At 41.6% G+C, this 13,574-nt stretch overlaps 1 protein-coding gene across 4 annotated transcripts in view; it reads left to right on the top strand.

Annotated features, from left to right (window-relative positions):
• ITPR2 (inositol 1,4,5-trisphosphate receptor type 2) overlaps positions 1–13,574 on the top strand; it is a 533,444-nt gene that overhangs the window by 454,380 nt on the left and 65,490 nt on the right. For all 4 annotated transcript variants that reach the window (XM_067695972.1, XM_067695968.1, XM_067695971.1 and 1 more), the window contains 2 exons: positions 8,511–8,641; positions 9,767–9,932. In XM_067695972.1, coding sequence (XP_067552073.1) covers positions 8,511–8,641; positions 9,767–9,932 — 297 coding nt within the window. The remainder of the gene's footprint in view (positions 1–8,510; positions 8,642–9,766; positions 9,933–13,574) is intronic.

Raw genomic sequence — 13,574 nt, 5'->3', positions numbered from 1 at the left:
TTGCAGCTTTTTTTTAAGTTTTTTTTTTTCTTTAATGAAAAAGATTCAATGGAGACTGTATGTGACCCACAACGCCTAAAATATTTACCATCTGGCTCTTAACAGAAAAAAAATTCTGCCAACCTCAAAAGATTTTCATTAAAGGTGCTAGAAGTGCTGCACGGGGACAGTGCTAAGGACAGAGTCCTCTGGTGTGTGGCCACCAGAAATGTGCTTTCAGATTAACATAGTCATGTTTTGTGCATTATTCACCCACAAAGAAATCTGCCTTAAATAAACGACCACTTATCCCATGTTCCTCCTTCTTTTAAAAAATATCTCATGAGGCTCCTTCTCAAAGCCTCCTTGCCAAAGCCCAGATACATCATGTTTGCCAATATTCCCAATGTGAAGTTCGTCTGAACCCGTTACTGGCTTCTCTTGATTCTGACTCCTTCCCACACTAATCCCTTCAATGACGTATCTTATCTGGGGGAGCAGATCAATCTCATTTGTCAGCGGTTTGCAGAATTTGTCATAATCTCAACTTCAGATCTGCAGACGTTTTACTCTTCCCATTTTCCACAATTCAAAAAATCACGGAGAGCTATTTCAAAAACTCAGACCTAGTTTAAGTAGCTGGCTAGATTTAAATAGCTCTTAGGATCTGTTGGCCACCTTGAGCATCAATTTATTGTTATAAGTACTTATCTCTTTTTTAATTCAACATTCTTTCTCTGTGACAGAGTATGAAAAAGAGTATGTTAAAAAATTTACTTTCTTGTTAGCATGAGCATTTTAACAACATGGTCCCAAGTAGAGTAACCCTATTTCTGCCTTGCTCTTCTAAAAATTATTTACTTTTTTAAAAAAACAAATACACTGGGTTTCCCTGGTGGTGCAGTGGTTGAGAGTCCGCCTGCCAATGCAGGGGACACGGGTTCGTGCCCCGGTCCGGGAAGATCCCACATGCTGCGGAGCGGCTGGGCTCGTGAGCCATGGCCGCTGAGCCTGCGCATCCGGAGCCTGTGCTCCGCAACGGGAGAGGCCACAACAGTGAGAGGCCTGCGTACCGCAAAAAAAACCCAAAACAAACAAACAAACAAAAAAACACTGTAACAGTGGTTTGATTTTAAGAGCAAAATATTGGTTTGCCAGTGAACCAAAAACAAAGCTAGTGTTCCTCCTGCCGGAGTCTATAAAGGCGGCTGACCCAGGGGCCCAGCACAGCAGCTGAGCCAGCAGTGCTCATCCAGCCCTAAGGTACAGTGAGGGAGCCGCTGAAGCCCCCCCTCCGAGAATGAGATCCTCTCTGTCATACACGTATGGACACATCCCAGGATGTTGCCGCCCAACCCTGTGCAAGTCTGCAAAGCTTAGGCTTTATACAGTTTCCCAGGCATTGTTGTAGATGCTCAACCAGGTATCCTAGTGTCATTGTTTCATACAGTCTTACTCATGGTGACATTTTGATCTTAACATTCAACAGAATGAAGTGAGTGTTTTTGTAAAATAGGAATTTAGTTAAGTCAGATCAGTACAGGTCCTCAATGATGATGACGATGATGATATTAATAATTATAAAAACTCTGTGTATTCATTCATTCATACAGCAATATTTGTTGAGCCTCTACTGTGGGCCAGCCACCATATTCAAGACAGTGTTGAATAAAGAAATAATCCTGGACATTATGAAACTATAAAATAGTGAGGGAAGCATAAAAAGTTACAAAATACGTTACTGCAAATGGTGCTATGATAGGTAATCACAAGAGAGCCTAGCTGTAGATAAACAGAGAGGCCCTTCTGGGGAGGGATTATTTAAACTGAGACTTGGAGGGTGAAAGGCCAAGAGAAAGAAGGAGCCGTTCTGAGCCCAGGGAACAGCATGAGTGAAGGCCCTGAAGCATGTCCAGGGATAGATAGATTCTGCTAACTATCCTCATATTATACGTAAAAACACTGAAGGACAGAGACATTACGTTCACAGCTAGTAAATCTAGATCTCTGATTCCAAGGCCTGTGCTCCAACCTTCTAAATTTTATTGCCTCCTAATTAAAGGATTAATCTCTATAAATTATTTCTTTCCTAACCAAAATCTAGAGATGGTTAAAATTCTGCCTAATGTTGCCTTCCTCATAGAATGCTTGGATAGATGTTCATTATGCGTATTGTCTTCTAAAGGCAATTTCTTAAAAAAAAGTAAATCTTCTCTATTATGTATTTATCAACTGGAGTTGACTCTCTCCTCTCTTCCCCAGACATTTGACAATGTCTGGAGACATTTTTGGTTGTCATAATTCTGGGAGGAGTTTTACTAGCATCTAGCAAACGAGTAGGGGCCAGGGATGCTGCTAAACGTCTCACAATGCAGAGGACAACTCCCCCCCAACCAAGAATTATTCAGCCCCAAAGGTCTACAGTGTTGAGGCTGAGAAAGTCTGTTCTGTCACAGAGTCTGTTTGGACATTGATTTATACCTCCGAATGCAAACGCATTAAAGACTTCCCATAATACTGCTATCACCGTCATTTTCACCTAATACATTACACAAAGAACAGAACTTCCCTTTTCCCTGTGGACAAAAGGGGACAATTCTTCCAGGTGTATTGCCCCAGGGGCAAAGTCTGCATTTTTTTTTTTAGGCTGACCTGAACTGGGAGCTGTGGGTATGATTTTGCAGGGAAAGCTCCCAGAGTAAGGAGGAAAGAATCCTGGAGGGATTTCAGCACTGGAGGTGTGACAGGGACGCTGGTGGGATCCAGAGATGGTGGCAGTAGCTTTTCACGATTGGGGATCATTTGTAAATCAGTATTAAAAGCTACAGGAAAGCCTGTATTAATCTGCTCTTTCTTCTGTGACCTTCTTACATTTGACATGGTAAGTGATAAAATCCATTTGATTGAAAACTCTGCGGATCTGACCTTGTAACCCCGCCACCTTTAAATCTTGGCCACGTGTGTCTAACTGCAAAAGTAGAATGAAAGCCAGAACCTGGTGTTTGTGGGGCAGCGTGTGTCGCTTAGATGTAAAAATAACTTTGCTGTGTCTAAGACCAGGATGAAATTTTTTTTTAATTTACTTATTTTATTTACATTTTATTTTTTGGCTGCATTGGGTCTTCGTTGCTGCGTGCGGGTGAGCGGGGGTTACTCTTTATTGTGGTGCGTGGGCTTCTCACTGCGGTGGCTTCTCTTGTTGCCGAGCACGGGCTCTAGGCTCACGGGCTTCAGTAGTTGTGGCACGCAGTCTCAGTAGTTGTGGCTCTTGGACTCTAGAGCACAGGCTCCATAGTTGTGGCACACGGGCTTAGTTGCTCCATGGCATGTGGGATCTTCCCGGACCAGGGCTCGAACCCGTGTCCCCTCGCATTGGCAGGTGGATTCTTAACCACTGCGCCACCAGGGAAGCCCCAGGATGAAAGCTGAATTTGCAAGCCCTAGCGTGCATTTGTGAAGGCCGTGGTTTGTTACCGAGTGGACAGCAGGTCTGCATTACAGAAGGCCCAGACACGCGCAGTAGCATGGTAACAAGCCTCGGGGAGTGGAAGGCTGAGCAGCCAGCTGCTGCGGAGGCTCCATAGGTGCGGGTAGAGTCATCCTCCCAGAGGCAGCGAATTCTCATGGCAACTGGCAACTGACTGCAGTTGAATAAAAAAACAGAAATCTTTTATTTCATTTGCTGCAGACTTCCCTGACTTCCTAGACAAAAATGTTCTCCTAAAAAAAACCCCAAAACTGATTTGCTAGAAAAGTAAGGATTTTTTGAGGCAAAAAAATTATTTGCAATTATTTTCTAAGTAAAAATCATTTGAATGTACGGGAAAAAAGAGGTTTACAGATGTCCGACATTTATGAGTTATTCAAATTGAATATATTTTTGTATTTTACTTTAGTAAAAATGATTGATGTCTAGCAGAACCGGTCAGTCTTTATGTCACACTACCTTTGACTTCCTACTGGGTGCCCCGTGTTTTTAATTTTTTTTTCCTAAAGTTTTTTAAAATCAGCAATTCCATATTGAGGTGATTGTGATTAAAGGGTAAGGCCAAGAAACAAGAGGTTCTCAGTTGTACTCAGAATTTCAAATATGTCTCAATGACAATCTATTGCTTCTACGAAACCATTAAAAAGGGAATTATTTAATTGTTAAAGCAGAAAAAAATGGCGTTAATAAATACTTTTATTTATGCATGTCCATAAAAATTTATAGACTAACACCTCAGATCGGGGGAAGTATTTCAGAGTCAATAGAATATGTTTTTATTCCTTTCCTCATATGAGACACCCCTATTATGAATTAAGAAAAAATCCTTTCTAATACTCCTAAACTGAAAATGAGGATAATTTAACCTCATATTAAGTATAGAATTTGTTGGTTATATTAAAACTATAACTTTGCATGAGATTTGACAGCCATCTATCAATAATAATGCTAATTATGATACTTGGAATTTATTACACCCCTAAACATATGCCAAGCAATGTTCTAAGTTCTTTACATGAATATACTTAGTTCCTTTAAAATGTCTTCACATTAAAGTCTATTTCCACTAATTGTTCCTTTATGCATGTAAACAAGGACGTGTCCTCTCACTTCTTTTATAACCACCTCTGTTTTCATCCTTACCCCTTTGCCACCATTAGCTAGATCATTATTCTTGCACCTGAAATCTTTTCCTTGCTACCATCTGTTCTCTTTCTTCTTATATACACTCTTGGGTCCTAACTGAACCTCCTTCTGCATTCTCTTATCCCCTCAAACTAATATCCTCTTAATCTCCTTCCTTTCAGTACTAAATTTTTCTATAAAACAATTGACCTACACTCTCTCCTTCAATTTCTGAATCAACCATCTTCTCTTAAACTATTTGCCATCTTCCTATGACATCTTCCTATGCTTTTCCTGATGACCTAATTGTTAAATCCAGTGACCTTTTCTTGTTTCTCATTGCCTTTGACACTTCTGTAATTCTGATGTTTTTTGATACTCTCTTCATCTTTAAATTATTGTCTTCCTTAATTCTGGATGACAGTACTCTCCCAGCTCTTGTCCTCTCTAGCCTTTTAAAAGTCGTCTTGTCCGATAAACGTAAAAATCATCTGAGATTCTTTCCTTGTCTTCATCAAAGCCCCGGCATCCAGTTTTTCCTTCCAGGTGGTCTGTTTCTGTGGTTTAGTGAGACCATCCTTTCCCAGGTCACCGCTGGCTGGAAGCTTCAGTCTGATACTTCACGTTGCCGTCTCCTTCATACCGAGTCCCGTCAGCTCCCGATCTTTCATCCTTTCCATTCTCACAGCCATTACTCTGGTTGAGGCTCATAGCACATCATGCCTGAATTATTGCAACTGCCTCCTAAGTGGTCTTTCTACCTCCAATTATTCTCTCCTCCTCAATTTACCCACTATATCACCACTAGGCTACTTGTCAGAAATCACTGCTTTGAATGTGTCCTTCCCTACCCACAACTCAAGGTGTCCACGATGCTCCATTACCTGCCAACTAAAATCCAAACTCCCTAGAGCTTTTCAGAGAGCTGCCAGTTTATCTCCAGCCATATCTTACACTCCTCTACATACTGGTATTATTGGCTCTTCATCATATAAGCAATTTTTTTAACTCTGGGGCTCTCTACCCGTGCCATGTGAAATGCCTATCTACTGCTGTCTTAGTCCATTGAGGGACTCCCCCCTCATTATCCTTAGTATTAAAAGTTCTCTCTCTATTCTGATCTCTTTGCACCGCCCTTGTGGCTTTTATCGTGTGTTAATTTGTCTTGTTATTTGAGTTCATGTTTTATCTCATACTGCTTTGCCAACTAGATGCTAAATCGCCTTTCTTCTGTTTAAAATTCTCCAGTGACTCCCCATAGCTTTCAGGATAAAGTTTAAACCCTTTAGCTTGGTGTATGACTCTCTCCATAATCTGGCCCTACCTACTTCTCTTCCTACAACTCCCGCACTCATCTGCAGATCCCAGAGGCCCTGGCATCCCAATCCACCTGCCATTCCCCAGACACTCCAGATGTTTTTTCATGCCTGTTTGCCTTCACTCATCCCATTTTATCTGCCTGGAATGTCTTCACTGATCCTACTGGCCAACCATGCCCTCTTTCAATATTCAGCCCAGGTGCCCCCTCCTTTAGGATGCTACCCCTGACACCCCAGCCCATGAGATGCTTATCCATCCGGCCTCCTTAGTACCCATGGTACTGCACTGCCTCTGTTCATCTGCTACCCACATTTCCTAGGGGACCATAAGTTTCCTGGGGGCTGCAGCACTTTCATCTTCCCACTTGTATTTCTAGCACCTAATGCAAGGGCTCTTGATATATTAACATGAAGCAGGTTTGGCTTGGGGAGAGCTGGTTATGTAGATAGGTCTCCACAAGGTGGCATTTATTTAGGTGAATTCATCGTGACTCAGGGCCTGGCTCTCAGCCTGAAGGCCTGGGAACTTGGCTTAACATATGATGAATAGATCCATCTCACAAAGGTAAAACCTTATTAACCGAGCTCCTAGAGGCTACTGTGTAACTGGCATGCCCAAGCACTTGTTATGGAGTGAGTGGGCTGGACTATGGCTGACATTGACCCTGACCTGGGCACTCTCCCGCTGTTTACATGTCACACAGAAAGCCAATTCTCTTTATGTATTTGCAGCCAATCTATTTTATTTCACAATGGCTAATCGTGTGAATTGTGTGTGGATTTTACTAGCTCAGCTCTTATTAAAGAGCAGACAACCTCACTTCTGAATTATTGGGGAGAGATGGGAGCACTTTCCTGTAGCTTCCATAAACTGATTAATCTGGTACTTAATCAGCCTTTAGTAAACATTGGTGTCATATGACCAGGTAGTTGCTGATGAAATAAACGAATGCAGATCCTGCCACTAGATAGAAGACTGATTGAACGTCTGACCGTGGCAAAGTAGTATATAGACATACTGCACGTGACTGCATTGCTGGAAAACCATATTTCTCTTCAAAAATTCCTTTAACTCTCGTACACATTTCTGACTATTTTCTTCGCATTCTTCCTAGCCAGCACCACCACCAGGTGTCGGGGACCTAACCAAGCACTGTGCAGACTGCGCTTTCTCACTGTCTTCTCTGCCCTTCTTGCCTCTTCTGCTGTTCTGACAGCTGGTACCACAAGCTTTACTTCTTCCTCATTTCTCCTGTCTCCAAAAGCGGTTTTATTTCTTCTACTTTCTAAGTCAGAATGTGCCTTGGTGCTCACCTCTACGGGAAGTGGTCCAGCACAGACCCTGCTGGTATCTTTGATACTGCATTTGATGCTTACCCTTCTCTGACTTCCACCCTCCTCTTGAGGAGTATGTTTTAGAAAGAAGCAGCTCTGAATAAAGGGAAAATGCCGGATCCCTCGTCCATGTGATGTTGAAGTCAGCTTACAAGAAGAAAATCAACCCTTTCATAACAAAGTACCAGACAGGCTATTTGTAGTGGGTCAGGTACACAAAATTATCAATAGAAGCGTTCTCTTTCTTTTTCCTTTGGTGGTAGTTGTTTTTACATTCACGCCGTGACATGCAGACTGGCTACACCATTCCAAAGTTCAGTGCCACTCTGGTTCTTTAATCTTGTAACAAGAAAAGTACATTTCTGCTTACTTAATTTAGGAAATCCTGATTCTAGTATCCAATTTGGTGTGAATTTGTTATTATTTTAAATGACTGAGAGATTACTACCATATTTGGTAACTTTATCTTTAAACAAAATAAGACTAGGAATTTTCCTGTCACATTATACTTTTTTATCTCTCTCCGTTTGTCCCTAAATATTTTCACATAAACACATTCACATAAAATAAATTATTTACATGAAATAAATTGTTTACATAAATGCATCGTGCTTCTTACCTGTAGCTCCATGCTGGTCATTCAGAAAAATTTAAACACTTACTAAAGAAGTGAAATAGCATTTGCCCCAATTTGTGAGCCCTTAACTTACTATGGATGTGCCAATCTCTGTACAAAGTGTTTTACATACCTTAAATAACCCTCTGAAGGGTTTAATCCTTAAACAGACTCCCCCCCCCCCCATTTTACAGAGGAGGACGTTGAGATTAAGTAACTTGCCCAAGTCCCAGTTCTGGAACAGAGTAGAATTTAAAGCTGGGTTCACCTAGCTTCCTTGTACAAACTCTTTCCCCCCCACAATACTTTTGCTTCCTGGGTGAGTTAACTGTGTTTTCAGAAGGTCTCACTGAAATCTCCCCACATCACGACAATGCGCAATGAATATTAGCTTTCTTATATTCTGTCCTTTTCGTTCTGTCATTTTCCACCGATGGAAGAAAAAATGATTTGGGGATATTATATGCGTGCTTTCTGAGTCTGTGTCAGTCACGGGCTTCACGGGCTGCCGCATGGAAAATAACGTGTTATATCCCTTCAGAAAACTGTGTCCTGACACAGTTATAAAGAAATAGATCTTTGACAGTACATAAGAGTGTGTTTTAAAAGCATGAGGTTGCTGTACTGTTTGACTTGTTTGTTTTTGTAGCTGCTGAGGAATATGAAGATGGAATTGAAAGAACGTGTGACACCCTCCTTATGTGCATCGTGACTGTCCTGAACCAGGGCCTCAGGAACGGCGGCGGCGTGGGAGATGTGCTGAGAAGACCCTCAAAAGAAGTAAAAGCTGGAGAAAAATGGTTTTTCAAGAAGCACATGATCTTGTTTTAACCTTTCTTAACAGCATTTACAATATGGTTTTTGTTTTCAGGGTACTGTATGTTATGTTGTTTGCTTTAACAGTATCACGGTGGCCATTGAAACCAATTCGCTGTATACTGGGATTACATAGAAACAGCTAATGTCCTAGAAATCTATGTACGTTAGTAGGGTCATGAACTCTGTACACCTTTGAACTGTGGACAGAGTTATATTCAACTATATATATTTCGACTATAGTCTTTATGGAGGAGTTGATTGTTACGTAAATAACAGAAACCAGGCTGCCTTTTGTCTGTCAGGTTTCTCAGGCATGAATATTTACTCTTTGCCTCTGAATAGGAACAGCCTCTATTATTTATCGACGAGGAATATCAAATCTGAACAAATTCTAACAGGATTTTGTATATTCAAATGGCAAGGCTGAAAAATTTCTCATTGGCTACAACGTCTCAAGGGCCACGCTGGGAGCTTGAATAATCTCAGTCCTCCAACAGGCCAGCCGTATCACGTTGTCCGTTCATCTCATGTTTCCTCATCTATGAAACATCTAGGCTATCTGATCTCTAATGTGTATTTTAATACCATTTGTCAAGTAGAAATAAGCCTGAGTTGAATGTACTTAACTCTATAAGGCCAAGAACAAACTCAACTCCAGAAATGGACGGATCATTATATCCTCTCAAATCTCTGATCTCTGACCTTTGGGACTGGTATTTGTCTTACCTTTCGTGCAGCTTCTGGGATAGGGACCCACTGCACCAAAACGCATTTAGCACAATGACACGTAAAGTGGTTTTTAATACACAGTAAGTCCCTCCCTTGGAGAGGAAAAGTGCAAGTCCTAGGGAATGGAAGGGGTCTGGGGACAGACTGGAAAATTTTCCTCACAACACTTAAAGAAAACGAAGATAGAAAGTGGGTCTTATTTTTCCAACTTGGAATACTATTCATATTTAGCAAACAGTGGTTGAATATATACTTTCTGCTAGACAATATGCTAAATCAACATGCCTCCAAAATGTGTGTGTGTGTATATATACACAATGGGCTTTTTTTTTAATGTTTTAAAATTTTTTATTTCAGGAGCCCTTGTTTGCTGCCCGAGTGGTGTATGACCTTCTTTTTTATTTCATTGTCATCATTATCGTTCTTAACTTGATTTTTGGGGTTATCATTGATACTTTTGCGGATCTCAGAAGTGAAAAACAGAAAAAAGAAGAAATTCTAAAGACAACCTGCTTCATCTGTGGTAAGTGTTCTCAAGATACTAAAATAATAGAGAAAGAAACTGCCCAGTAGAAAGGAGGGACTAGAATGATTTTTGTTTGCCGTACTTTGGGAAAAATTATTTCAAAATGAAAGCTGGACAAAATTCAGTTTATGTAACTGAGCATTGGACTGGGATACTCTGCTTCCAGAAGAAGCAGAAGAATTACATCCCAAAGCTAACTTGCCATTATTTCTGCAATTTGTATGATTCTCCGACTATAGTATGTGTTACAAAATACCAAAAGGTTCCACCAACTGGCAAACAGATTTTTAATCACAATAACATATTGATTAAACAATAGAATGATTTTTATTGTATTTTGTTAGGTTATGAATCCACAGATGATTTTCCCAGCAGCTTGAACTTCTACTCACTGGCAGTACTTTGTTTTTGATTCTGAATTGTGGTTTCTCTCAATTTCTGCCACTCTCTCCCTCCCTCCCTCTCTCTCTCACATCCTGTCCTCCTCTTCTTCTATCGTTAGCTCTCTCAGGCCCACCCAACCCTCTCTTTGTCCTCATTATTTCCTTTGGCTCTATCCTCTGCTTCATAGACCTTAGCCCTTTCTGGCTTTAGTCATCTCTGTAGCTGGCTTAGTCACCCTAGGATCCTTCCCCCTCCTTGAATAATCACCAACTCCTGGTGATACTCACCATCTATTTTTCCACGTCAAGCTGAAGAATCTTTTTGATAAAAGTCACAAAACAAACATAAGGGCCTCACTACGATGTTTACTCTATATAACTTAAACTGGACCCGCAATAAATCCCCTTCCTTCCTTGGTTCACCTTTTATCAACTGTCTCATTTCCCTGAATGGTTCTTCCAAGCCTTTCCAGCATCCCTCCAACAGGTGGGAGTATGCCAGATATTAACCTCTGATCATGAGCTCTATTCCAAGGAAACAAACACAAATTAGACATGCCCTTCGGGGTGTCCACGATCTGTTGTGGAATACAGACACAGTAAATATCAGTGCTATCTAATGCATTAAAGGAAATGATGGAGAAGTTTACAGGTTGTTAACATCTCGTTGGGTTGTGGTAGGGGGCAGCAGAGGAAGAGTCAAGAAAGGTTTCTTAGAAGAAATGGTGATGGAGCTGATGGTAAAAGATGGAAGGGAGGGACTTTCCTGGTAGTCCAGTGGTTAAGACTCCACGCTGCCAATGCAGGGGGCACAGGTTCGGTCCCTGATCAGGGAACTAATACCCTGCATGCCACATGGCGCGGCCAAAAAAAAAGATGGAAGGGAGAGAGCCATATCCAAGTGGGCAGAAGCAGAGTGGCCAGCAGAAGGAGGAAAGGCGTGGACGGGTGAACAGCATGAGTAGAGTCTTCATTTCCTGTAAACAGCTCAATGTTTCTGGAGTGTAAGTTTCAGAGCAGGGCAATGCCAGCAAAAGAGATTGGCCAGATCATATGTGGCCTCTTATATTAGAAAGCTTGGACCTCATCCTATGGACTTATAGAAGATGGCGAACAATTAAAGAATTTTAAGTAGAGGATGCAGGGTCTAATTTTTATTTTCGAGCACTGTGGCAGCTATGGGAAGTTGTTCATCAGGGGACAATATTGGAGGCAGAGTAACTAGGTAGAAGGTTATTGCCATAGTCCATGAGAGGTAACAAAACCTTGATCCGGGAGAGGTAGTGGTGGCAGTATTCAGGATTAGAGGACAAAGTTAAGAAATACTGGGGAGATAGAATTTTTAAATTTCAATGGTTTGGTTTGGAATGGATATGAGAGAGCGTGGGTGCCTGGGTGGATGGCAGTACCAACAGCTGAGTCTGGGAATAGAAAAAGAAAAACAATTTTACATAGGCATATACTGAATTTGGCTTTGGAAGTACTGAAATTGAGGTATGTACTGAACAGCCCAATGGGATACACTCAGCACAGAGGTCAACATATCTGTCTGAGCCTCAGAGAAGGAGACAGTATCGGGGAATCCTCAGCCCGTATGACATAGAAAAAGCTGGAGTGTGGAGCAAGGCTTCCAAGTGAGAGGAGGAGGTGATGGGAGCTCACATGGAAAACGTCAGCATTGAAAAGTTGAAAGAGAAAGGGGATCACACACTCACAAAACCTTTCCAGTCCGAATGGTGTGAGGACAACCGGACATGTGTGGCACGTGGAAGTGAGGGGAGAAAATACCCTTGGGAACAAAAGAATTGATTATCAACTGTGTCAAAGCAGTAACATGAACTGAAGCAGAGCCTTTGAATTTCTCGTTTAGGAGGCTTTGGAGATTTTAGAGAGGAGTTTCCAGGAAAGTAAGGGCAGATACCAGATTGCACAGTGCTGGGGAGGGACTTGCTGGAAGGAAATGACACAAAAAGAAGAGTCTTCTCTTCATATGTCTAGATTAGATGGAGGAACACAAGATTGACGTGGCGCCAGAAAGATGTTGTGCAATAATTGGGAGATTTGGGGAAGAGAGTTATTATATAGAAGGGTGAGTCCCACAGAGGAAGAAAGGTAGTACCTTTGAAGATCTTCCTGTGTCTCATGGTCTTGCCTTTACACTGCTTCCTCGAAGCCTTTTTCTTCACAATCGTAATAACTGTTATGTCAGCACACTACCTCCGAAACATGAGTTCTTTGGAAAAATCTATCGGTAGACTGAGCTTCATTCTAAGACATCATCCTGTCCCCCCTATTATAACAACAAAAAAACGTAAACAGCAAAATAAGCGTGTCACTTCACCCCTATTTCTGCTCCTCTGAGCTTTCCCTTCAATGTCAGAATTCTCTCTGGCTTTTCACGGTTATCAAAAAGCCTGTAGCCTGTAAATTCCTTAAAATATCACAATAACCTTCATCACCAAGTTGAAATGTTTGTCTCAAATCTCATCATGAACTTCCTGCTGACCTTTTCTTCTAGCTCAGATTGCATGTTCTCTGGGTCTATCACAAGGCCCTAGTCCTTCTCCCAACCCCTGATCAGAGGTTCTGATTTTATCATAGACGCCTTGTCTCTTCCCTCTGCCCTTATGTAGATTATCGCCAAATATGCAGCCAGGGCTCCAACCTCTCTCCAGGCTTTTGTTCTTTATTTTCCATGGTTGATTGACATTTAAAAAGATATGGCTTCCTGGAAGCCAATTTTACCATATCTGCAAACCAGTGCATCATGCCTTTCCATCTCCTTCCTCTAACCTGGCAACTTCTCTTGTCTTCTGTATTGCAATTAATGATACCCCACTGGGCTGGGAACTTCTCCATCATTTTAAGCATCTCCTTTTTCCTCTTCCGGGTGCACTAGTTACCACGTGGTACTGAATCTGCTTTCACAGTCTCACTTGCTTCCACATATTCCCACAGCCACACCTTGGTTTTTGAGGCTCACGCTGGCTCATACACCCCAAATGGACTATTCAGTGCTGCCAGACAGAATTTTCCACTTTGAACTCATTTCCTTACTCAAAAGCCTATCGATAACATTGTACAGTCTATAACTCTAAAATTCTGATTTTCCTGGCATGTAAGCTGCCCCACAATTGGGCCCCTTCTTTTTTGCCTGCCTTTTCCTCCACTGTTCTCCCATTTATAGCTCAGGTTCTGGTTCAACTGCATTACTCATCTTTAACTCTCTCTCATGTGTTCTCAGTTATGGTGTTTC

The sequence above is a fragment of the Pseudorca crassidens genome, chromosome 11 (assembly GCF_039906515.1).
Source record: "Pseudorca crassidens isolate mPseCra1 chromosome 11, mPseCra1.hap1, whole genome shotgun sequence".
NCBI lineage: Eukaryota > Metazoa > Chordata > Mammalia > Artiodactyla > Delphinidae > Pseudorca > Pseudorca crassidens.
The sequence above is the reverse complement of the archived record's forward strand: the minus strand, read 5'-3'. Positions and strand labels throughout refer to the sequence as shown.